The following is a 25,428-nucleotide window of genomic DNA, read 5'->3' as shown; positions in this document are numbered from 1 at the left end:
AGAGACAACCCAGACCGATCTCGGGCCGCCGAGCCCGGGACGCCCCGCAGCAGGCGGCGGGGCCGGGGGCCTGGGGGCCTGGGGCCCAGAGCTCACTCGCGAGGCTCGGTGTCCGGTGCCGAGGGCCGCCCACGCCCCGTGCGCGGTGGGCACTCCAAGGCTCGCCCTGGGCCCGGGTGGCAGCCGGCCAGATGCCCGAGAGAAGGCCGCGGGAGAGGCCAGTCGTCAGAGCCCCTGCGGGGGCTCACCAGCGGACCGACTTCCGGGAGGAACACCCGGGCCGGATGTGCCAGGGAGGCGCTTCCGGCGCGACTCGGTCACCCGGCAACGCGACCCCGGACGTGACGTCGCGCCAGGCAGCGCTTCCGCGTCGTAGAACCCAGAGCCGGCGTTGTGGACGTGGAGGGGGCCGGCGCATGCGCACGGGCCGCGTTTCGGCCTGCGGGAGGGAGGGTCGCGTCCCGCCCGGGCCGCTGGGCCACGGCCGCCCGCTGACCGGCCCCGAGCGCAGAGGGCGAGGCTGACCACTCGATCTGGCGGCCTAAGGCGGCCGCAGCTTCCACCCCGCTCCGCGCCGCCGTCCCGCCTACCAGAGGGGCGATGAGCTGGTTCAACGCCGCGCAGCTGTCCAGCTTCGCCAAGCAGGCCCTGTCCCAGGCCCAGAAGTCCATCGACAGGGTGCTGGACATCCAGGAGGAGCCGCGCGCCTGGGCCGAGGCGGCGCCCTACGGAGAGCCGGGTAGGCTTCGCGCCTGCGGTGTGGACGGAGAGGGAGATGCCGGCGGTGTGGACGGGAGTGGGTGCTACTGGTGGGGGGCAGGAGAGGGTCTTCCGGCGGTGTGGACGGAGAGGGAGCTGCCGGCGGTGTGGACGGACGGGGTCCTGCCTCCAGTGTAGACTGGAGAGGGTGCTGCCGGCGGTGTGGACAGGGTCCTGCCAGAATGTGCCTTATCCTCTCGTGGTCTCCCTGTTCCTACCCAAACCCTCCCTCCCCTGACCCAGGCGCAGGTCCTGAGCACTCTCGTGACAGGGACTCTGCTGGCTGCCGTCCCCATGCCACTTCCGTGTCCTGCAGCGCGAGTTCAGGCCATTTGCGTACCAGATCTGAAGTGTGTGAACGCACAGGCTCGGACCCCCTGTGTCCCCGCAGGTGCACTGGCGACCTCTGGTTCTTGGCGCCCCGGTGGTCACAGGCTCAGGCAGTGCATCGCTGGCATCTTTGAGAGCTTCCTGCCCAGCACTTCAGCTTTTTAGTGGTTTTGTCATCTTCCCAACAACTTTCCAGGATCTGTCAGGATCGGAGCCATGGGGACAGGGGCCCAGAGGGACTCACCACCTCTGAGGTGCTCTAAGGCCAGCACCCCAAGACCCCTGGTCAGGAGTCACACCATGGGTGGTCCAAGAAGAAAGGAGTCTGTAGTTGATAAACAAAACAACAGTTTGCTGTAGGCCACTCACACATGGAGGGCGGAATACGTTGGATCATGACCAGTGGAATGTGGCCCAAGGGTTTTGGGTTGTATCACATTTTATTTCTGCAGTGCCAAGTCTGTCAGATTTTTCTGACATAATGAGATTTTATATATCATTTATTTTTAAGTTTTTTTTATTTGTTCTTTTTAGATATACCTGCTAGTAGAATGTGTTTTGACAGACTAGACTTACTTGGAAGTTAACTTCCCGTTCTCGTGCTTTTTGAATGATATGGAGTTACTCTTGTTGTGCATTCACTTGTGAACATGAGAATGTTCTGTCGATTCATTCTACTGTCTTTAAGCCTGTCAGATTTGCTGACACTAATTTTTCATCTTCAGTTGCTTTTGCCTAAGTGTAGGAACAGGAGGTCAGCATTTTGATAGATGGAGTAAAGATTGGCAGGTTTTGGGAGTGTCAGCCTTTGGGTGAAGGAGCATGTTGTTCTTGAGGACACTTAAGTCCTGGCTCTAATTACCAGGCGCTTCATGCCCAGGTGTTTTGGTGCACTGCGAGTGTGTCATGATCTTCCCACTTGTTACCAGATGGTGTCTGACACTGCCGGAGTAGCTCAACTTACTTTTTTCACATGGATCTCACATTTTGAATCACTGAACTTGAGATAGAATGTAAGTTTCCAATATTAAGATACATTTTTAAATCTGGGGCATGAATCTTGCTATATAATTTGTTTTTAAAAATTGCTTATCCAGAATGTACTCAGGTTTTAGTAAGTGCCATAAATGTTTACTGATCACTTACCATGTTTTAGGTTATCAAAACGACCATTATTCGCAGAACAGAGTAGTTTAAATGGATGTCAGATAACTGTAATCATATAAAGTATTCCCAAGAGACAAATTTAATTCCCGTCATCCATTAGGATGATTGTGAACTAACCAGCTGACCTAATCTGCTTGTTCATTCCCATCTTTAATTTTGGTTTTCCGATTTTCATCATTTTCATATATTGAAGGAATGAATTTAAAACTGTCTCCAGACTGAAGTTTCTGGCATCCTTTTCATCCCGTCCAACTCTGAAGTTATATTAAAGGAGAGACTTTATTGTAGGGAGGACTTGATCATTTTAGGGACTGTTAGTTATTTGTACTCTCTCCATCAACTTCTAATTGTGTGCTGTTTCTTTGACTGATAATAACCCTTCTTTTTCCCCTGGGATGTTATCTTCCATGGAGTATTTTAAGGAATTCTAGGGTTAGCTGACATGGTGGTGCACACCTGTATTCCAGGGACTCTGGAGGCTGAGGCAGGAGGATCAAAAGTTTGAGACCAGCCTCAGCAACTTACTGAGACTTACTGAGACCCTGTCTCAAAACAAAAAATAAACAGGTCTGGGAATGGGGATGTGGTTAAGCATGCCTGAATTTAATGCTTAATCCAAAAAAAAAAAAAAAAAAAAAAAAAAAAAGAGAGAGAGAAGGTCCTAGGGCTAACTACTTTTTTAGATCAAAAACTAGTAGTTCTAAAAATGGTACATTTTTTGAATTCATAATTACCTTACTAACTGATGTCATAATTTGGAACTTGGGAACACATTCTCAGAGAACAAAACTTTCTCATAGAATGGGTTTGGAAAGTGGAACTTGGAGAACCAGCTTGTCATTAAGTAGATGAAAATGAATGTTTGTTGAACTTCATGTTCCCATCAGTTTAGTTTGATCTTTGGAAAAGAACATTTGTCTCCAGTGTCTTGGGTTCAGTTTTTGAATGTTACCCTCTTTGTACTTTATAACTTTGTTTTACTGTTGCTGTCATGAGGTTAAAATTAATATGAAACTGAAGGGCTAGGTCATTTTGTTATGACTGCGTATGACCCATAAGCAAGGGTTTTGTGAGATGAATCAGATGTGTTTTGGACTCTACGTGGGCTGTAACATGTGGTGGCTGGGGATGTAGCTCAGTGGCAGAGCGAGCGCTTACCTAGCGTGCACAAGGTCCTGGGTTCCATCCCCAGCACCACAAAACAACCACCAGCACAGCAGACACATGGCACTGTGTTAATTTGTGGTGGAGCAGGTAACACACCTGCCTCTGCTGATGCAGGCAGGTCCCGTCATCTCCTCAGCCTCTGCTTCCTCTGCAGCAGGCAGAGCTGGTTGATGACGCAGTGAGCCAGGAGCGTAGCAGGTGCGCGTTATAGTCACGTTCCACAGCTTCTCTCCTCTCTAGATTTACATTTGTACTGGTTTACAATGATGACTGAAATATTAAAGTAACACACGTTTTTTATATTTGTATTTTGTCCAAGGAGTAAGTCCTGCTGTCAGTGGAGGATGGGACACTTCCACCTGGGGGTTGAAATCAAACGCTGAACCTCAGAGTCCACCCATAGCCTCTCCTAAAGCAATTACAAAGCCAGTTCGGAGGACTGTCGTAGATGAATCTGAAAATTTTTTCAGTGCCTTTCTCTCTCCAACCGAAGTCCAGAGCATTCAGAAGAGCCCAGTGGTATCTAAGCCCCCAGCTAAATCGCAGCGGCCAGAGGAGGTGAAGAGTGGCTTGCATGAACCCTTGCAGGCTGTGCAGTCAAGACCTGGAACCAGTGAATCAGAAGTGACGGACCCTCCTTTGTGTGTGTCCGGGGAAACCCGGGCAGCAAGCACCCCGTCACCTAAACCCGAGGGCAAGCATGAAGACATGGTTGGTGAAGACTCTGCCCCGCAGGTGCCACCTGCAGGTTTGAAAGCGCCTGAGAGTGCGTCCCACCTGTGTCCACAGCCTCTCCCAGCAGACACGAAGGGCGTGGCTTTGGAACCCAAGGAGCAAAAGCAGGAAGACAGGCAGAGCAACACCCCTTCTCCTCCCGTCAGCACCTTCTCCTCGGGCACGTCTACCACCAGCGACATCGAGGTCTTAGACCACGAGAGCGTGATGAGTGAGAGCTCTGCCAGCTCCAGGCAGGAGGCGGCCGACTCCAAGTCCAGCCTCCACCTGATGCAGACCTCGTTCCAGCTGCTCTCCACGTCCACCTGTGCCGAGTATAGTCGCCTGGACGATTTCCACAAGCTCAACGAGAGTTGCTGCTCCTCCGACGCCTTCGAGAGGCTGGACTCGTTCAGCGTGCAGTCCCTGGACAGCCGGAGCGTGAGCGAGATCAACTCTGACGACGAGCTGCCCGGCAAGGGCTGTGCTCTGGGGCCCGCCGTGGCTGGCACTTCACCTCCCAAGACGCAAGCCGCGGAAGCTCTGGGGGGCAAAGCCGGAGGGGACGTCGACGGGCCCCCGATCGTGCCGGCTGAGGAGGCCGAAATGGAGGAGAGTGGCCGCAGCGCCACTCCAGTCGACTGCGAGCAGCCAGACACGGTGGTTCCCCCTGTGCCGGTGGGCGAAGGACATGCCGTCCCGCACAGGGCGGCTGGCCAGGGCGAGGCCGCGGAGGTGCAGCCCGAGGCCCTTGCTGAGAAGGAGGACGTCGGCAAGGTACGGTAGGAAGTGGGAGAGGACTTTGGAATGTGTGTTTCCGAGAGGAAATCATTCGATTTAAAAATGCGTTCATTACAGCAGGCGCCTTGGCACACACCTGTGATCCCCGTGACTTAGGAGCCTGGGGCAGGAGGGTCACAGGTCGAGGCCAGCCTGGGCATTTAGCCAGACCCTGTCTCAAAATAAAAAGGAAGGTGTGCAGCTGAGTGCTGGAGCACCAAGTGCTGGATCCCGGGTACTGCCCAAAGAGGTCTTCTCTGGGCTGAGGACTTACTGACGCTTTGCTGTTTCGGTGTAGAGTTAAGGACCTGAAACACCGAGAAATTAGTGTTTCTAATAATTATTAGAATTATAATTAGACATTAAATTATTTGAAATTGCTCCAAAAGAACTATGGTAGACTAAGTTGATATTTCAATAGAACTAAGCATAAAAGTTTCCATCTTTTATCTTTGTGGTTTAGCCTGTATCACTGTAAAGTCCTCTTATGCTGTGCTTCTCCATGTGCCAGTTTGCAAAGAACTATTTTCTTGTGGCACGTGTCTTCAGTGCCTTTGCAGGTAGACATGCTAAAGTGAACCTAAATATGTTTTTCTTAGAATGTTTTTTGCATGTTCACATTATTTATAGCCAATTTTGAAATCAATCTTTAATTTTTAGATGATTCTAATATTAATATTTTTATTGAAGCATAGGAGTACAGTCCTCATAATGCTTTAGTCTATTTTCTCTTTGTAGTATTACTATATATATTTATTTTATTTATTTGGTTTCATGATACTACTGGAACCCAGGGCTCATGCCTGCTAGGCAGCTGTTCCATGCTGAGCTATATTCCCAGCCCCTCCTTATAATTATTTTTGATATCTCCAGTTGGTAGGTACCTTATGTGAATGAGAAAACGGAAGGTCCAAGGAGTATTGTCATAATTTTTTTGTTTTTTCTTAAAATTTTTAGATGATATAGAAATTGAGTTAGATCTGGAATCTTTGATAGACTCCTGAGATACAGGATGTCTTGAAATGCCCTGTAATTGCCATGTATTGAGTTATTTAATAGTTTAAAAAGTGCCAAATTTTGTTACCAGGTTTAACATTATTCACAAATAGAATGGCATGGGATATATTACTCAACTCAATAATAACAATATACTATAAAATTCATAGTAGTACTTTGAATTCCTAGAAACCAACTCTCTTACTATCAATAAGATACTTTTTGGGCATTTACAGTGTATTTAAGAAGGCAGTTAATCCAACCCTCACTCAGGTAAGACTATTCTTTGGTCCAAAAGGTACTCTTTCTCCCTTATATACAGGCTCACCAGTGTTTCAGCACAACCTATGGAATGAGCTGTCCTCAGAGCTACTTCTTGTTCTGCTTTATGCTGTGTAGTCTTGAAACCTTAAAATTACATGCATATGAGTTTGTAAAATTACTTCTGTTTGTTAAATGCAGTGTGTCATACTAAAAAAAAATGGCATTTGGATTATAGAATAGTGAGGAAAACAGATGCTCCCTGACCTTTACCACGGCATCTACCTGTCTTCCTCTTTTGGTGGGTATACAGTCTGTTGCACATTTTTGCTGTTACAGACAGCCTGCTGTGAATATTATCACATGTCACGAGAGTGTTCTCCCATAAGGTGGACCTGCGCGAGGCTGTGTGGACACGCGGCCCGGTTTGCCTGTTCTCCCCCGTGGCACCTGGGTCTGCACTCCGCTGGCCCTGCAGCTGCCAGGGTTCTTGTGCTCCTGCTGCCATGAGTGCCCGGTGTTGTCTGTGGTGGTTTTTATGGGACAGTGTTCTTCTGTGAATCGTGCTGACCGGGTTAACCTTTACGGTTCATTGACTGCATATGTACAGATGCTCTTTTAAAAATTCAGGGTTTTGACTTTTATGTGTTCTCTTTTTTCAGACAGTTGAATTTCTGAATGAAAAATTGGAAAAAAGGGAGGCTCAGTTATTATTTCTTAGTAAAGAAAAAGCCCTTCTGGAAGAAGCTTACGATAACCTGAAGGAGTAAGTATTCAGCAAACGTGAACACGCTGTGCGTTCTGTAGAGCCACACTGGCAGTGCTATTACTTAGGAGTGCTTTTGAAATCAAAATGTCTTGTCATTTAACTTGTTTATAATTACTGAATATTGAATAGTATTTCAGTTAAAACCTTACTTAAGGATTTCTTTTCAGATTTTCTTTACCATATTACCTTTGATATGGAAGAGAGAGATTTTGCAAAAACAAAACAAAAATTAAAATTCTTGCGCTGGGAGTATAATTTAGGGTCTACACCTGTGAACCCTTCCCTCGCATCTTTGAGGCCCGGTTCAATTGCTGTACGTCAAAAACAAACAAAACCCAATCCTGCCTCTTTTCCCCTTATTACTAACGTTTAAGTAAAACATATGTTTAAAGAAAATCGAAATAGCGTAGTTAAAATACTGAGTGTTGATTTGCTTTAAGGAGATTGGGGAAATGTGACAGAAGATTCAGAATTGAGACCTTATATTTGAACTGCTTTAAACTAAATTAAGCAAATTTTTTTTTTGTAAAAGTTGCCCAACCTAACTAAGCCAGGTGTGGCGGTCATGCCTGTCGCCCAGCAACTCAGGAGACGCAGGTGGGGGGCAGGTGGCAGCCTCAGCACCTCGGGGAGATCTGTCTCAAAAGAGGAAGAAAGGAGGAGTGGGGAGGTAGCTCAGCGTGAAGCACCGGGGCTCACACCATTGCCCACCCCCAGTCATTCTAGACCTGATCCATCTTCAGGTGTGTGATAGAGAACAGCTGGTCTCGTCGTGTCTGAATGTGCAGTCAGGGTCTCCACTCTTGTGTTTTGAATGCAGCGAGATGATCAGGGTGAGGGAGGAGAGCAGCAGCGTGTCCTCCTTGAAGGGCGAGTTCACTCAGAGGATCGCAGAAGCAGAAAGGAGAGCTCAGCTGGCCTGCAAGGAGAGAGACGCTGCCAAGAAGGTAGGAGAGGCCCCATCTTGACCCCGAAGCCGCAGGCATACGCACTGTACTCTGATACTAGGAAGAGAGAAGATTAGGATGTGTGTGGTATATCAACAAGTAGATTGTAAGGTTTTATATGTTTAAATTTGTCAGTTTTAATATAGCATAAGATCTAAACACGTTAGTTTCTGTAATTCATGTGTGAATATTTGCAAGGTATATAGCAAAGAAGATCAGAATAGTTTTTATGAATGAAAATTCCATCAGAATAAATAATACTTAAATCTAAAAGGTACTGTCAGTCTTAAAAAATTATCATTACTCTCATTATTTCTGGCTACTTCAGACATGTCGTACATATACATCAAAGTAATTTTAAAATATAAATTTCTAATGGTTGGGGATTCCCTTTTTGGGAATGATGTTGATGTATTCTAAAGCAGAATTTCTCACCCTCCATGCTCTTGATGCTGCATGCTGTGGGAACAGTTCTGAGCACCATAGGCTGCTGAGCAGCACCCCTGGTCACCCAGGACATTCCAGTGTGCTCATGCCCTCCTGCTTCCCTGCCCTGCTGCTTCCCTGCCCCCTGCCTATTGCTGATGGTGTGCCAGATGTCTTCTTGGGCCTAGTCACTCTGGCTGGGAACCATATTGTATTGCTTCTGATTTGGAACAGTTGCCTGTTTCAGAGATTCGTAACAACTAAGGTAGTAGTTACTGCTTGAATCCAACTATTGCTCATGACATCAGCTCTGCATTTGGTCTTTCCCAGTTCGGTTGCTTTCCCCTCTCTCTCATTGACCAATGGTAGTATGAATTCACAGTTTTTCTGTAGGTACACCTACAGGTAGGAGGATGCCTTTGTATGCTTGGTTGCTTTGATTACCTCGCTCATTCCAGGTTCTGACAACAGCTTGAGGCTGCCTGACCACCCTCCTCTGTGCCTCCTAACAGTGTTGTTCAAATGTAGCGTTCAGCCTGTAGTGTGCGTGTAGAGAGGGGAAGGGTTCTACTGCAGGTTAACTCAGAACTGGGGTCGGTGGTAGGTCGCTTGCCTAGCATGCCTGGGGCCCTGGGTTTGGCCTGCAACACTACCCAAAGAGGGAAGGTTTACTTATTTACATTTATATTTCCATATTAAAATCTACTTGTGTATCTGAATTTAGATTCTGTATGTCACATTCCAAGTTGTTCTCTTAGTCTTGGTTAACCAAGGTAATAGGTCAAGTGAAGAAAACTTAGAAATTTATTACAGAAATGTGATTATCGATGCTGTCTTCAGATATGGGGAAAATGGAACAATATGCCTAAATAAAAGTAACTGTTTATAGTATTTACAGATTTTTCTTTTGAATTAGGAAGTCAAAAATATAAAAGAAGAACTTGCAACTAGATTGAACAGTAGTGAAACTGCAGACCTTTTGAAAGAGAAAGATGAGCAGATTCAAGGGTTAATGGAAGAAGGTACGTACACCTTTGATTATGAAAAATACTGTAAGAACAGGAAAAGTCCTTGTCATTAGACAGGAAGATGCTTCCTAGTAAAATTTGCTGAGCCTAGTAAAATTTGTCCAGCCACTCAGGAGGCTGAGGTGGGAGGTTCACTTGTGCCCAGGAGATGGAGGCCAGCCTGGGCCACACAGTGAGACCCTGTCTCAAAATACTAAAGACAAAAGAAGTAAATAAAAGCAAGGAAGGTTTGGACTTCAGTGACAGGAGAGGCACGTTTATGAATGAAGGGGAGTAAGAGGCATCAAGACAGGTATGAGTATGTAGGTTCTGTTTCTGGGAGGTTAAAAAAACTTTCAAAAATAGGCAAAACTCAGACTGCCTTCTTAAAAGCTGTGACAAGTCTGAGGGCCCATTGCTGAAAGATAGCTGTTTCAAGGTTTGACCTCAGGGTTCATTAGCTTCTGAATCCCTGGCTGGGTACAGAGTGTCATGGTTCCATTTGACAGTGACCGTGACGTTCTCATTGCTTTCATGTTTGAAATTTTAAATTATTACATTTGATGGGGTCGTAGAAGGGAAAGATCCATCATGAGATAGATCATTGCTAAGGGACATTGAAAGAATTTCTTTGTGCTATATCCTAGGAAAGGGGAGGTTTTGGATGAAGTGGTCCAGTAGTCCATTTGTGTTTTTCTTTATTTTCTTAATTAAAGCTTTTCTAGATTTAGGAAATAATAGTTGCAAAAATGTTTGAAATTATAGGAAAGTATACGTAGAAAGAAAATAGAGGTTATAAAAGGAAGCATTAATTTCTTGTGGTCACATTAGACAGTCCAATCACAATTTACTCTGCAGTCCTCCTCCTGTGTCTGTCGCAGTCCATTAAATGTCTTGTCGTCTTGTCGTTCACTGTTAGTGGCTACATTAAACTCCTAAACTCCTTTACCTGGGTATACTGTAATTTGTTTCACTGTTTTCCTAATGTTAGACTTTTTTTTTTTTTTTTTTTTTTTTTTTTGGTGGTGCTGAGAATTGAACCGAAGGCTTTGATGCTTGCAAGGCAAGCACTTTACCAACTGAGCTATATCCCCAGCCCAATGTTGGACATTTTATTTCTAAAATGTTAATGTACCGTATGTTGTAGGTTGAACATTTCTGGGTTTACATCATTGAATTTAAATGAATTTCTAGAAGAAACATTGTTGGAGAACAATTGGAAGCGGTCACTTCCTTGAATAATGTAGCTTTACTCAGTTTTTGATGTATTCAGCTGACATTTCTTGTGCAGCTGGCATGTCAGTGTTCTCTGATGCAACACTGGTTACGTCTCTTCCTGTACATCAGGGCGTGCAGATAGCTGTAGAACAGAATTCTAGGTCCTCAGCGAGGGAGAGTTCCAGAACACGTCAGCATGCTCGTCTCACGGCATTGTGAGGTCCTGTGTGTGTTATAATACTCGAGACCAGAGCAAAGACTAAATGCATGTTTCTATAATTTAAAGAAATTCTTTAAATATTATTAACGAACGTCTCAACTTGGGAATTTAGTAATTTAGTCTGGGGCTGGTGCTTTCTTTGGCTAAGTCCCTTTACAAAGCAATCAGACTGGTCCCACACGGGAGTGTTCACATACTGCTGCATCCCCAGAGGTACTCGTAAGACAGACCTGGACGCTCAAGCCGACCACGGGGAGTATTCCTTCCTCTGTCACCTGAAGGAGTCCAGTGGTGGCTTCTTCCCTGTTCTGCACACACTGGCCCTGCGCTCTTCCAGACCACTCAAGAGCCACCATACATGCCTTGCTTTGTGTTTCAATTCTGGGGCCTGTGGCTCCCAAGGACACGTACATTTTTCTTCACAAGTGCTCTGTGTCATCCTAAGAAGATCAGTCTGGGTTCTGAAGAAGGTCCACCAGAGAGGCCATCACTTTTCACAGCTATCATTAGGGTGGCCTCATACGTAGGCATTGTCCTGCCCCAGGGACCCAGGTGAGGTTGCTGCATCTGGCTGTGAAATCCTTTTGGTCCTCAAAATAGGGGAAGTTTACTCTTCTTTTTGACTTGAAGACTGCAGGGTCCAGGATAGTTTTCCATAGCATGTCCATGTTCCCAATTTGCTACCTTTCTTTAAGAGAAGCTTCTGATGAGAATGTCAGTGAGAAATGCCCTGGTCAGCACCTCACCTCCTCCTGCTGCTGCTCCTCCTCCTCCTCCCCCTCCCCCCCCTACATCCCAGGAGCCTTGACAGAGCTCCCACCAGGTGGGGCGTCCTGGTCAGCACTGCTTCTCCTCCTCTTCTTCCTCCTCCTCCTCCTCCTCCTCCTCCTCCTCCTCCTCCTCCTCCTCCTCCTCTTCCTCCTCCTCCTCCTCTTCCTCCTCTTCCTCCTCTTCCTCCTCTTCCTCCTCCTCATCCCCCTCCTCCCCCCACATCCCAGGAGCCTTGACAACTCCCACCAGGTGGGGTGTCCTGGTCAGCACTGCTTCTCCCCTTCCCCCTCATCCTCCTCCTCCTCCCCCTCCCATTCCAGGCAGCCATAACAGGCAGTGACTCCAAGGAGCTTCAGACTCTGCTCATGCAGTTGGTGGTACCAGGGTTCTCACTGAAGAGCATGTGCTTCTCCCTATAATTCATAATATTTGGGAGTGATTCTTTAAAACTGTCAGAATCCTGTCCTGCAACATCTTTTCGTCTAATAAATTTAGTCTTTATTCCTGTCCAAATCAGTTTTAACACTGTTTACAAATTCTTGATTTAAAAAAAAAATTTAGTTTTTACATCATTAGTGAGATCAACAAGCTATTCAGAGCCTCAAAAAATCACCAGTTTGATTTCTAATTTTTTATTGTTGCCAGGAGAAAAACTTTCAAAGCAGCAACTGCATAATTCTAACATCATTAAGAAATTAAGATCTAAAGATAAAGACAATGAAAATATTATTGCAAAGCTGAACAAAAAAGTTAAAGATCTGGAAGAGGAATTGCAGCATTTAAAACAGGTGAGTGACCCCCATTCTCTACATATCTTTTGTCATTATTTCCTGGAGGGTCCGTTGGCCGTGGTTTTGGAGTGCTGGGTGTGATTGCATCAGCTGTGTCATGGGAGAAGAACTTTTCAAGGAATTTAGTAGATGTGTTGTTAAGATTTTTCTCCATTATTTTAACACTTGAGATTCATGGGATACAATTATTTACCATGTTGTTATTTATAGAAAAATACTTTTGTGTGTTTTCATAACATAGGTCCTTGATGGCAAGGAAGAGGTTGAGAAACAACACAGAGACAGTATCAAGAAGCTCAGCTCTGTGGTAGAACGCCAAGAGAAGGACCTTGGCCGAAGTCAAGTGGAAGTGGGTGAACTTGAGGAGAAGAACCGGAGCATTCAGGCTGCCTTGGACAGCGCATACAAGTAAGGGGGGCCTGGGCAGCGCGGCCAGCTCCGAGAGGCTGCCGAGAACACACCTGTCCTGCTGCCCCAGCCCCAGAGGGCTGGCTCTGGGGGGGAGCTGTCACTGGTCCACAGGCTCCAGAGACCTCCTGGGAGCCGCGTTTGCTGTGGGAGGCTCTCCCGCACTCTGCAGCCTGCTGTGCTACACAGAAATCTCACCAGCGGGCACCTAGTTAACTGCATATTATTTTAAATAAAAGTTGTTAATCTAATTTTTTAAGAGAACTTACTGATCTTCACAAAGCCAATGCTGCAAAGGACAGTGAGGCCCAGGAAGCAGCTCTGAGTCGTGAAGTGAAAGCCAAGGAAGAGCTTTCTGCAGCACTGGAGAAGGCCCAGGAGGAAGCCCGTCAGCAGCAGGAAGCACTGGCGATCCAGGTGAGCAGTGGAGGGTTGATGTCTCGCGTGGTTGTCTGTGTTTCTGTTTATGCTTTGCGAGCTAAACAGTTCCTCGCTGGCTTGAGTCAGACCTTAATGGTACGACAGGGATCTTGGGCAAAATGTGGCTGTGTGTGCGTTTAAGGCTGTCGAGATATGTACACGTTGTGCATGTTGCTTAATCTTTGTGCGTTTCAGACCTGTTTAAGAACATTATGGTGCTGGGAATGTAGCTCATTGTAGAGCACTTTTTTACCATGCCTGAGGCCTGGGTTCAAACCCTAGCTTTGCAAAAATACAAAAAAGTATTATGGATCTAAGTACCTTGTTTCCAGAGAAGGTATATGCACGTAATTTTTATATACAACTTCAAGAGAATATGTGTAACTCTTCAGCTCATTCATAACAGCCGTGATAGTCCAGGGACCTTAGGTGAAGGAGGGAAACCAGACTTGTGAGCTCGTCAGTTGGTGGACACTTTGAGTTATGTGTGCCTTTTGGCTACTATGAATGCTGCTGTATGTATTCATGTACAAGCTTTTGTATGATTATGTTTTCTTTTTAAAAAATTTGTTCTATTTAGTGATACATGATGGCAGAATGCACTTTGACACAGCTTATGTAAATGGAGTGTAACTTCTCATTCTCCCAGTTGCACATGATGTAGAATCATCAGTCATGTAGTCATGTGTGCACATAGGGAGTAATGACTGATTCACCCTTCTATCCTTCCTACCCTTATGCCTCCTCCCCTCCCTCCCCTCCCTTCTACCTAACAAAGCAACTCTGTTCTTCCCTAGCTCACCCCCTCTGTTGTGAATTAGCATCTTCACGTCAGAGAAAACATCTGGCCTTTGGTTCTTTGGGATTGGTTTATTTCACTTAGCATGATGTTCTCTAGCTCCATCCATTTGCCTGCAAATGCCATCATTTCATTCTTCAAGGCTGAGTAACATTCCATTGTGTCTGTCTACCGCATTTTCTATATCCGTCTGTAGGGATGTGTGCCTTACAAGGTCGCGTGGTAAGGCCACAGTCAGCTTCTCCACACGGCCGCGCCGTTCTTCCAGCAGTGAATCAGAGCTCCGTGTCATCTGCTCTGGCCCACGTTGGTTATTGCCTCTGTTTATTCTCATGGCACTCGGAGCTGGTGTGGGGTTGGTTCTCCGTGTGGTGTTTACTCGGATTCCCTTAGTGATGTGTAGCTGCTTCTCCTGTGCTGATTGGCCATTTCTGAATCTTCTTTGGCGAGGTGTATTGCTGTCTTCTAATCCTTTGCCCCCTTTCCTTTCTTAAATTGGACTGTCCGCTTTTTATTGAGTTACTAGAGTGCTTGGCATATTTACATACTGTTCCCTTGATAGATACAGGATTTGTGAATGTTTTCTCAATTTTCTTGATCACGTGCGTCCTTCGATGCGCAGGGTTTTACTTTGATGACGTCCAGCTTGACTGTTTCCTCCGCTATTCCTTGGGTTCTTGGCATCATGTTTAAGAAGCCAGTCCTCACTCCCAGGTCTCGCAGGCTTTCAGCAGGCACTCCTAGGAGTTTCACTGCTGGCTCTCACAGGAGGTCTTTTGCTTAGAGTGTCAGTTTTTCTCAGCACCATTTATTTAAAAAATAAATGTTCTTTCCTCATTGGCCCCATATACTTTTGCTTTAATTTTACATTTACATGATTCCAAAGTGAGAGCTGTATTAGATATATTCTGGCAGCTCCTGCTTCCAGCTAGCTCCCCACCCACCCCGCCCGCTGAGCACCTGCTTTTATAGCTTATGGAGTTCCTAGGGCTTCTGCCTTGTGGGGCAGACTCAGCAGAGGTGCCGTCTCTCCAGTACTGTGGCAGGGCTGAGCCTTGCGCACACCCCTTCTCCTAGAGCGTGCATATTCCTAGCTCTGGAACTGCTTGGTAAGCGGGATGTGTGGCCGGCCCGCGTGAGAGCTTGCTGGACAGCCTGCAGCACTTAGCAGCATGCGTGGCCAGGCAGTCACCGTGGTGTACTCAGTAGTCAGCAGGAAGTCTCGGTGATGTGTGACACTGTGACGTGACTTGCGTTTCCTCCCCAGGTTGGGGACCTCAGGCTGGCGCTGCAACGAGCAGAGCAGGCTGCTGCCAGGAAAGAGGACTATTTACGCCACGAGATCAGTGAACTTCAGCAGGTACTGTGGCAGCTCTCCCAGGCACAAGTCAGGAAGTGTCCTCCTGGACGTGAATGTGGCCTCTGGCCTGGTGTGGAGTCAGATGCCTCCTCCTGTGCTCGTCGATGGCTGTGCTGTGGCTCCTGTGGACGAGAGTGGGCACCCGAAAACATATCCAGGAAAACACCCACCTTTGTTCTGAAGGAAATGATTTTATCATGAGAGATCTGTTGATACTCAACCTGTTCTTACTTGATTCGATTTTCATTTTTATTCTTGCGGCGCGGGGATCGAACCCCAGGCCTGGCGGTGCAGGCCCGTGCCCTCACTTTGAGCTGCGTGCTTCCCCCTGGATTGCCTTTGATCCGTAACAGCTGTCCTCCTAGTGATGAGCAGTCTTTGATCGCATTGCCTGGCTTCTGCTGCTCACCTTTTCATCAGTGAACACACTTAGGAGAAGGGAGAGGAAGTAAAATTCACACCGTCGTTCTGTTTTTCTAGACACTTAGAAACACCGAGGGAAGAGGCAGCTCCTGAGGAGTCTGGGGCATCTTTACCTTCAGAGTCACCCAAAGACTGCTTTCCCAGGGCTTTGCAAGGAAGCAGTTACTTGGATACTCTGTGCAGCTTTTCCATCTGAAGGATTGAGTAGAAAAAATAGTTTAATAAAACAAATAATTTTCTTTTGGAAAAATAGGTTTTTTTCCAGTCACCTTTGGTAAAGTGTAGGTTTTCTAGTGTTTTTGTTTTTTTTATTATTGCCAGTTATAATGCCTTGTTCTCTTGATTCAGAGACTGCAGGAAGCAGAGAATCGAAACCAAGAACTGAGTCAAAGTGTTTCCTCGACAACAAGGCCATTGCTTCGACAAATAGAGAATTTGCAGGCAACCCTGGGGTCCCAGACGTCGTCGTGGGAGAAGCTGGAGAAGAGCCTTTCTGACCGGCTTGGTAACTGCCTGGTCTCTGTCCCTTGCAGTAGCCCTTGCATCCTGTCGAGAGTAGGGCAGGCTGTGAACCCCTTTTCATTGCTGGTTCTGTTGTGTGTCTGAATGTGGGTTTTGGCCTCGTCTCTCTTCCTGTTCCTTTGTGATGCCTCCATTGTGACTCCTGGAAACCATTGTCCCTTCTACACACTGTGTCAGATGCTGGCTGCAGTGGCACCTGTTCCGTCGATTCTTCTGTTGGGCGTCCTTGGCTGCCCCTGACCCCTTTCTTCTTGTTGGAAGTGGAGGAGGCAGGGTCAGATGATTCCAGTCAGTGGCCAGCTCGGAGGGCAGAGACGGGTCTGAGGACGGTGGAGGTTGAGCCCCAGCCCAGCGATACTCGGGGTCTGAGGGTTCTGTGCTCTGCTTCTTATAGACATGGCCCAGGTGGCCTTTTTGTGCTGTTAGTAAAAAGAAAAGTCTTGTTCCAGGATGTTTCTCTTTAAGCACTGACAGGTGGTAAACATGTGTGCTGCATATCCAGAGGCCAGCAAGTTCATGAGAAACGCACGTGTGCCTCTGTACCCTGAGCTGCCCGTACTTCGAGAGATTGGTGACAAACCCTGAGCTAAGTGGGGCTAGGAGAATGGGCACACCCTGTTTTGTCCCATCCAATCAGCTGGGCAACCCCTCGCCTTGCTCCGGACTCACCACTCTCCTCCTGGTGGTCGGGACGGCGAGCGAGGTTCCTGGCTCTCTGTCGTGGTGCCTGGGCGCCGCTGGTGTCGTGGGAGGAGCTCAGAAAGTAGTGCTGCACCAAAACAGGGCCTCCTCTGTGGGCTGTTCATTGGAAAGCCTAGTAAGATTTGATCTGCAAGAAGATTCATCTGTTAAAAACACAAGCAGAACTAGACGAACCTTCATGTTTCTGCATTTTGTACATAAAACTTTATGTCTGAAGTTCGTACAGTGTCTTTGAGACGGTGTGGTATGAAATGTGTATCTGAAAGTGACACCTTCTGAGTAGATAGATATCTAGCAACCAACAGAAGCTAGAAGCTGGTACTTCTGATTTTTGACTGAAGTCTGTCCTTGGGAATGTGTGGTTCTGTGTTGGAACAGAGACAAGACTGCGAGACAAACATACAGTAAGATGCTTTTTAAAGGAACTGAGTGGAGCAGAACGTGGCCTGCAAAATAAAGGTGTCGTTAGCTGCGTTGGTGGGGACCTGAGACTTGTTGCTTAGTTAGGGCTCAGAACCTTCTCCATTGCTCTTCTGTTCGTTATTGAAATTTTTTTCAAGATAATTATAGATTGGGAAACGATTATAAGCCAGGATGTGGTGGCACACACCTATAATCCCAGAGACTCAGGAGGCTGAGGCAGGGGACTGTAAGTTCAAGGTCAGCCTCAGCAACTTAACAAGGCCCTGTCTCACAATAGGACTGGAGATGTAGCTCAATGGCATAACACCTCTGGGTTTGAACCCAGCATCCCAAAAAGCAAAATGACAACAAAATAGTTGCAATTGCAAGAAACAATACGGACAGGTCCTTTAACAACTTGGTCCAGTTTCCCTGGTTCCTCACGGTTTGGAAAATCATTGTGCAGTCTAGCCACGTATTGATGGGTACAGTCAGCTTTGTTCAGAGGTCCCCAGTTCTGCTGGGCCTGGGTGTACTGGTTCTGTTCAGCTCCACCACCTGTGTGGGTCCACATAGCCTCCAGGCACCAGACTGAGCAACCCTGCACTGCCAGGCTCCCTCCGGTTGCCCGGTTACAAAGATAACCACCACCCCTGAGCCCTCCCTGCCTTGTCCCACATCCCTGGTAAACACTAATATGTCCCTCATTTCTAAAATTTTGTCATTTCAAAATATCATATTAATAAAATTGTATGATATGTGACAGTTGAAATTGGCCCTGTTCATTCAGCGTAATTGTCTGGTGGTTCCTAGAAGCTGTTTGTGTCCCTGGTTCAGCCTTCCTGTTGCTGAGTGCTCGTCCATGGAGTGCCTGTACCGCAGTGGGATCAGCTGCTCCCGGGAGAGGACACTGGGCTGTGCCAGCTCCGGCCGTGGCCGTTAGTTCTGAGCGTGCTTCTGAGTTTCACGTCTGGATGGCTGCGCCCGCATGCGGCTGGCAGGCCCTGTGCAGCAGTGTGTCGAGTGTCTACAGGAAGCGCAGGGTTGCGTCCTTCTGACTCCGCACCGCCTGTCCTTGCCAGCCTTTGCCAAGCCGCTCTTGTTGCTCTGTGTTCCAGAAGGCACGTGGCCACAGCTCGTTAGGACTCCAGCCGGCCTTTCCCCGCGCTCCGTGTTGAGGTTGCTGGCGTCTTGTCTCCCACTTGTGCGCCCTCTGTACCAGCACGGCTTTGTGTGTCCTCTGTGTTCTACCTGGATGGCTGGTGTGATCAGTTTTGAATTTTGGGAGTCTTCCACCTTCTAGACCCTGGCCCTGTGTGGGTGGCTCGCAGTCATTTCCTCCTGGTCTGCAGCGTCTTTTCATGGAAGTGTGATGTTGTGAGGAAGTCTCTTTCCTCGAGTTTTCCTTTATGACTTACATTTTCGCTGTCAGGTCTCAGTGGTCTTTGCTTGGCCCTCGATCCTGAAGATCTTCTCCAGTGTTTCCCTGAGTTTCATGGTTCCATGTCGTCCATTTACGTTAGTGATGCATTTGAGTCAACTTGCATGTGTGATGTTTTGATTGAGACTTGTTTTTTAACCCTTGCCTATGGATGTCCAGTTGCTTAAGGACCCTTTGTTATCACTTCTCTTTTGTTGTCTTTGCTGTGCTGGGGATGGACGCCAGGGCTTTGCACATGCTAGTCAGGTGCTCTGTCATTAAGCTGTATCCCAGCCTACCGCTCTCTTAATGCATAGGTTCATTTTCAAAGTAAAACACTTTGGGAAATGAGTGGTAAAGCAGGTGTAAATTCAGATTGGCTCGTTTGTCTCAGCGGGCAGCCCAGGTGTAGACAGGAGATAACTGTCAGTTGTGTTGGCCACAGGCCTCATTAGGAGTTTGAAGTTGGAATCAGCTCGCTATGCTAGTCTCGGGTACATGCACACATGGCCTTTCTTCCTCTCCTACCACCAGCTGAGTCGCAGACCTTGTTGGCAGCAGCAGTTGAAAGAGAGCGGGCAGCGACAGAGGAGCTCCTGGCCAGCAAAACCCAGATGTCTGCCATGGAGTCCCAGAACTCTCTCCTGAGGCAGGAGAACAGTCGATTTCAGGCCCAGCTGGAGTCGGAGAGGAGCAAGCTACGAAAACTGGAGGATGAAAATAACCGGTGAGCTTGCGTGGTGGTGATAGGTGGTATTGTTGGGAGCCTCCTGGCATTTTGAAGCTGTGGTTAGAAGTGTCAGAGGTGTCATAACTTTCGGAACCGAGAGTAACTACTCGGAGTGTGAAGTTGGGGTCATTGGTAAGAACATGCAAGACGGTGCTGGAACGCCTGGACTTCACCAGCTTTCAGAATGTGTGCTGTGTTGTTCGTGCTGGCATTTTCCAGGGAAAGCATTCATACCGCTCATTGGTGTTTTGCAGTGGTCTGTAAGACCAGGGGTAGTGTGTGTGGAGACCACTCCTTGGCGTGACTTTGACCCTGCAGAGGTTCTAGCAGCACTGCAGTCTTCCTGGGTATTGGAAGCCACGGCTGCGAGATCCCACTGAGGTCGTGTTAAGGTCGTGATGAGTGTGTTTCCCCCCTGAGCTCTTCTTGGAAGCTCTGCCTTTAAAAATATAGTCAAATAAAAATGATTTAGAAAGTAAAATATCTGAACTTTCATAAACATCATCTTTTTTTCATTCAGCACTGGGGATTGAACTCAGGGTCACTTTACCACCGAGCTATATCCCCAGCCCTATTTACTTATTCATTCATTCATTGTACTAGGGATTGAGCCTAGGGGCTCTTTGTCAGTGACCCACATCCCCAGCCCTTTTTATTTTTTACTTTGAGGCAGGGTCTTGCTAGGTCACCCAGGCTGACCTTGAACTTACCATCCTCCTGTCTCAGCCTCCTGAGTTGCTGGGTTTACAGGCATACACCTCTGTGCCTGGCTTCCTTTTTACTTTTTTGAGACAAGGTCTCGCCAGGCTGCTCAGGCTGGCCTCAGACATGGGAGATGGGCTGGGGTTGTACTCAGTGGTAGAGTGCTTGCCTCATATGTGGGAGGCACTGGGTTCCATCCTCAGCATCACAGAAATAAATAAATAAGTAAATAAAAATAAAGGTATTGTGCCCATCTACAACCAAAAAAATATATTAAAAAAAAGAGAGACTGGGACTCCTTCCTCAGCCTCCCAAGTGGTTGGGATGACAAATGTGGCCAGGGCACCTGGCTGAACATTTTCATAGAACCCCGTTCCTACAGACTTGAGTGCACTCCAGAACAGTGGTACTCAAAGACTCTCCACAAGCCTCCCTCTAAAGGAAATCTTAAATGGGCAGCAGTGAATAAAAGGCACAGGAAGAAGCCTCTTCCTCATTCTGATCAAGAGAGGAGCCTGAGGTGGGAAGCATCGGGCGGGCCGCGGTGCCCACTGCCGGAAAGCCAGTAAAGTCACGCCTGAGCGCGGCTGGAGTCGAGCAGTGGGGAGTCCTGTGGTCCGTCTGTCACCTTTGCTTAATTCCATTTCCTTCCCAGGTACCAGGTGGAATTAGAGAATCTGAAGGAGGAATACGCAAGGATGCTGGAAGAGAGCAGGAGAGAAAAGGTGTGCTCTCAGTGACGGCAGGGCTGACGGGCCGGCAGGGTGGGGCGGCAGCGGGGCTTCTGCCTGGCCCGGCTTGCCGTGGGCGTCTTGGAGCCCAGCAGTGAGACCCACAGAGAGGCTCTGACCCGCTCTCTCCTCTAGACGCTGTTGAACAGTCAGTTAGAAATGGAAAAAATGAGACTTGAACAAGAAAGGAAGAAAGCCATTTTCACTCCAGAAGCAGCAAGAGAGAAGGTATTGGATTTTGTTGTTTTGTTTTGTTTTGTTTTGTTGTGTTGTTACCATTTAGGAGCTGTTGTGATTAATCGGTTTTGTGATTTTGCCTATAGTGCCTTTTTAATGTCTAAAATCAATGTAGTAATGGATTTTAGTAGTGGTATCAGTGTCTTAGTAGAGTGGATCAAAACTAATTTGAGTATATCCAAAGACATTTGCGATTTCTAGGTTTTGAATTGCAGAATCTCTTGCTCCTTTTAGAATGAATTTTGTAGTGTCTCACTGAAACTAATGAACCTAATTGATCTATAGGCAGCTTGGCAGTAGAACTGACTTATTCTCTTTCTTTATGGTTAGTGAGGTCATTCATAGAGAGAACCTCCTATGTTTAAAGGGTTATAGTATACTTGAAGTTAGCATGACATATTAATAATAAGTAAATGTAAGTGGAATTACCTTTTGATTATATTTGGAATTCTTAAAGAAATTTAGTAAAATAAAATACATAACTCAGACTTCATGGTGTGTAAAACTCACTGGTAATTTTATTTTAAAGAAATAGGTTTAATTGTTGGTATGTTACTTAATGTGAACAGTTCCTCCCGGTGTTTCAACACAGACATCCTCATTCCATTGTTAAAATATCGTGTTGTAATAGAAGCAGGTCCTGTGACGACTTGGCCAAGTCTGTCCATGCTGTGAATGACTGAATACCATACTCCGATATCAGAACCTTTTGGGGCGTGACTGCCTCGTTAGTCTCAGGCCGTCTTCTCGTTAGAATGGATGGAGAGGGGCCTTCCTGGTCTCCACATGACAGTGTTCCTTCCTCCCCAAGGAGCGGAAGCCCTTCTCCGTTTCCAGCACTCCCACCGTGTCGCGATCCAGTTCCATCAGTGGTGTTGACATGGCAGGGCTGCAGACCTCTCTCCTGTCTCAGGTAGTGTTGGCTTCCTGCGCTCGCCTGGCTCTCAGACTCGCAGGGCAGTCTGCCTGTGTGCGCAGCCTGTGTTCTGCAGGCCTTGCTTCTGGGCGGGGAGGGGCAGGCAGGTCATGAGGGCCTGCCTTTCTGAAAGTCCTAGACAGTTCTGTCTTTTTTAAAATTTGGATAATTGGAGTTTTCTTCTTTTGTTTTTAGTCCTAAAAACCTTCTAAAGCAGTAATCAGCAGGATCGTTCTGTTTGAACCTGGCACCGTGGTGACAGGGGAACAGCATGTGCTTTCTTTCACTGAAACAGGACGAGGCTCAGGATCACGCCTTTGGACCCATGTCTGCATCGGCAGGTGGAGGCACGCTCTACGAGGCCGTGCGAATGGGGGCGGGCTCCAGCATCGTGGAGAGTCTGCAGTCTCAGCTAAAGCTGCGGGAAGGGGAGATCGCACACTTGCAGGTGTGGAGAAACCGGGTGTGCTGTCGCAGGAAGGGACGCACGGGGCCAAGTGAACTGACGGGCAGGATGAAATGGCCCACGCGAAGCCCAAGTGAAGGGTATCAGACACAATAATGACAAAATAGGGACAAAGGAGCCGGCCACTGACTGCCAGCGTCAGGCAGACTTCTGTCTGTCACAGGATGAGCTGGCTGCCGCAGGCCTTCCCCTGCCCAGGGACCTGGAGGAGCTGAAGGGCCTGCTCCTTCAGCAGCCCTTTCCACACAGACAGGGAGGTGCTGAGCTGAGCATGCCCAGACAGTCCTCCCAGGCTTCCCACCTGTGTTCCCCCATTAGGCAGGGACTGAGGGCGAAATCCCACACCTGCACAGGGAAGGAGGCTGCAGGCATGAGCAGCAAGCAGCTTCCGTCGTGCCCTTTGTGCTTTCTGAGAACTTTGTGCAGTAAGAAATGTGGAGCCCTTTTGTGTGCTTTCAGTGTGGAACATGATACCCAGAGTGTGTAGAACTCTTCTATTCCCGTCCTATGCCTGTTGTCCTATGATGGTACCACTCACTAAAGAAGAACTTGAGTCGGCAAAAAGTGGATTGGAATGATCCTCACACTGTGTGTTGGTGTAGCCATGTGCTGGGAACCCTGTTCATTCCTTTGGCGGTGACTGGAGCTCCCTTCACCGCGGCCTGTGTGGTTGGAGGGGCTACGTGACCGTGTTTCCATTCCTCTTCTTGCAGCAACTGAATAACTGAAGGGGTTGTCTTCTAAGATTAGGAAAAAATACATGGCTGCACTTTTCAAACAAGTGTTTGGATTTTCTTGAGCTCTTCATCTCTCTCTCCTAGTCAGTCCCATAGATCTGACCCTCGGGGAAGGTGGGTATTCTCGTTCTGCTGCTGTTGCTTTTGCTGAAGAGGGAGCGCGCTCAGGGTTGTGCATCGACATCTCTAGTTCATTGCATGTTTCTATATTAGTAAGCGTATCAAACAAGATAAGTTTTGATTTGAACTTTTTCTGGTCATGTTCCTCAGCTAGAAATCGGCAGTCTAGAAAAGACTCGATCAGTAATGGCTGAAGAGCTTGTTAAATTGACAAGTCAGAACGATGAACTGGAAGAGAAAGTGAAGGAAATTCCCAGACTCCGCGCTCAGCTCAGAGTAAGTGTCCTCTCCTGAGGATGATCAGAGACGTTCTAACCCATGTGTTGAACCTCCTGCTGTCACTTCACATAAAATGGGTGTGTGTGCTGTGTCATGTCTTTTGAAAATGAAAAGAGTCTCAATGTTCGAGTAAAGAACTTGCAAGAGGACGCTGCCCTGCTCACGACATCATTCAGGGTGGCTTTCACAATGGCCAGCCCCCAGTGCAGGATGGACGGGTTGGCCTGGCCAAGGCTCACTCACAGTAGGCATGCGCTGGGTGTGCTCTGGGCGCCTGCGCCTCCACAGTGCGCCATCACACTGTGGCGTTGCGTGTCAGGAGACCCTGCCAAGCCATGAGTGAGAGCATGTTTTCTCTGGGCCTGTCCTGTGAGCCAGATGCCAAGTAATGCTTAGCCCACAGTGATCACACTGCAGTTAACAGGAAGAAGAGAGACTAAGTCATGTCTAGATTTGGCAGAGGGAGGTGATTAAGATTCATGTTCAATGGTTGATTTATCTGTGATAACTGAAGATGGTTCTGTATAGCTATTTTTAAAATTACAAACATATTTTTCAGGATTTGGATCAAAGGTACAACACTATCCTGCAGATGTATGGAGAAAAAGCAGAAGAAGCAGAAGAACTTCGATTAGATCTTGAAGATGTGAAAAATATGTACAAAACTCAAATAGATGAACTTTTAAGACAAAGGCTCAGTTAACTTCTGAAAATTGAATTCCCATCAAACTGAATGTAGACGTTTACTATCTAAATGTAGACTTCCAATAAATTCTTTTATAGAATTAGGAAATGGAACTTATGTAGAGTGCAAAAACTTTTTTAAAAACTGTTTTACAGTATGTAGTAATATTTGCGGTTAAATTATTTTATGCAATATTTGAACTTTATTTTTGAAACTATTCTTTAAAGATTTATTTTTAAAAGGCATCTGACTTTCCTTTTTCTTTTTCTTTTTTTGCCTGGATTTACTATTTTATTTATATGTCACTATGGCCAGGGAAGGAGAGTGGTGTTCATATACTACTGTAGATATATAACTAATTGTATCTATAATTTATATGTTTGTATATATTGCGAACATTTAAAGAGTAATATTAACAAAATGAAACTTTGAAATCTTTCACACTTAAATATTCAACATCTAATTACTATTTGTGAAAATGTTTTAATTAAGTGTTCAAGGAAAAAAGTTATTAAACCTGTGGTTATTAAATTTTAAACAAATTTTTTTCTTTGAAAGTATAAGTCACACTGACACTGTCTGAAATTTATAGTGAATGATTTAAATTTTAAAACTTTTTTTTTTTTTTTTTTTGATATTGGGTATTGAACCCAGGGGCATTCTACCACTGAGCCATATATCTAAAGCCCCTTTAATATTTTATTTTGAGATACTGTCTTTCTAGATTGCCCCAGCTGACCTCTAACTTTTGATCCTTCTGCCTCAGCCTCCTGAGTAGCTGGGATTATAGGCATGTGCCACCATACCCAGCTTAAAATTTGTTTTTTTAATTGGAAATTTACTTCACCCAGCTCCTACACAATTAAGTGTGAACAGATTTTGGCACCTTTTGGTACCTCGCCGTAGAAAACTGTGTATGTTCAAATTTATCTAGGCATAATTGGATAGTGGAAAATTTTACTTATAACAGTCTGTGGTGGCATCATCTAACACTTAAGTGATTTTGGAGAGGTGTCATTTTACTACTCTATAAAAAGAACCAAAAG

General features: G+C 46.7%; 1 protein-coding gene across 1 annotated transcript; it reads left to right on the top strand.

Moving 5' to 3' along the window:
• Nucleotides 1-442: 442 nt before the first annotated feature.
• Nucleotides 443-24,627, top strand: Tmf1 (TATA element modulatory factor 1). Its single transcript, XM_047534763.1, has 17 exons — nucleotides 443-739; nucleotides 3,743-4,914; nucleotides 6,837-6,940; nucleotides 7,764-7,890; nucleotides 9,233-9,338; nucleotides 12,178-12,320; nucleotides 12,565-12,731; nucleotides 12,992-13,148; nucleotides 15,218-15,310; nucleotides 16,082-16,238; nucleotides 19,314-19,506; nucleotides 20,867-20,936; nucleotides 21,078-21,170; nucleotides 21,991-22,092; nucleotides 22,391-22,543; nucleotides 23,569-23,694; nucleotides 24,257-24,627. Exons 1-17 carry the CDS (start codon nucleotides 601-603, stop codon nucleotides 24,398-24,400), a joined length of 3,246 nt encoding a protein of 1,081 aa, XP_047390719.1. The 5' UTR covers nucleotides 443-600; the 3' UTR covers nucleotides 24,401-24,627.
• Nucleotides 24,628-25,428: the final 801 nt, after the last annotated feature.

This window comes from Sciurus carolinensis, chromosome 19 (genome assembly GCF_902686445.1).
Source record: "Sciurus carolinensis chromosome 19, mSciCar1.2, whole genome shotgun sequence".
Taxonomy (NCBI): domain Eukaryota; kingdom Metazoa; phylum Chordata; class Mammalia; order Rodentia; family Sciuridae; genus Sciurus; species Sciurus carolinensis.
The sequence above is the reverse complement of the archived record's forward strand: the minus strand, read 5'-3'. Positions and strand labels throughout refer to the sequence as shown.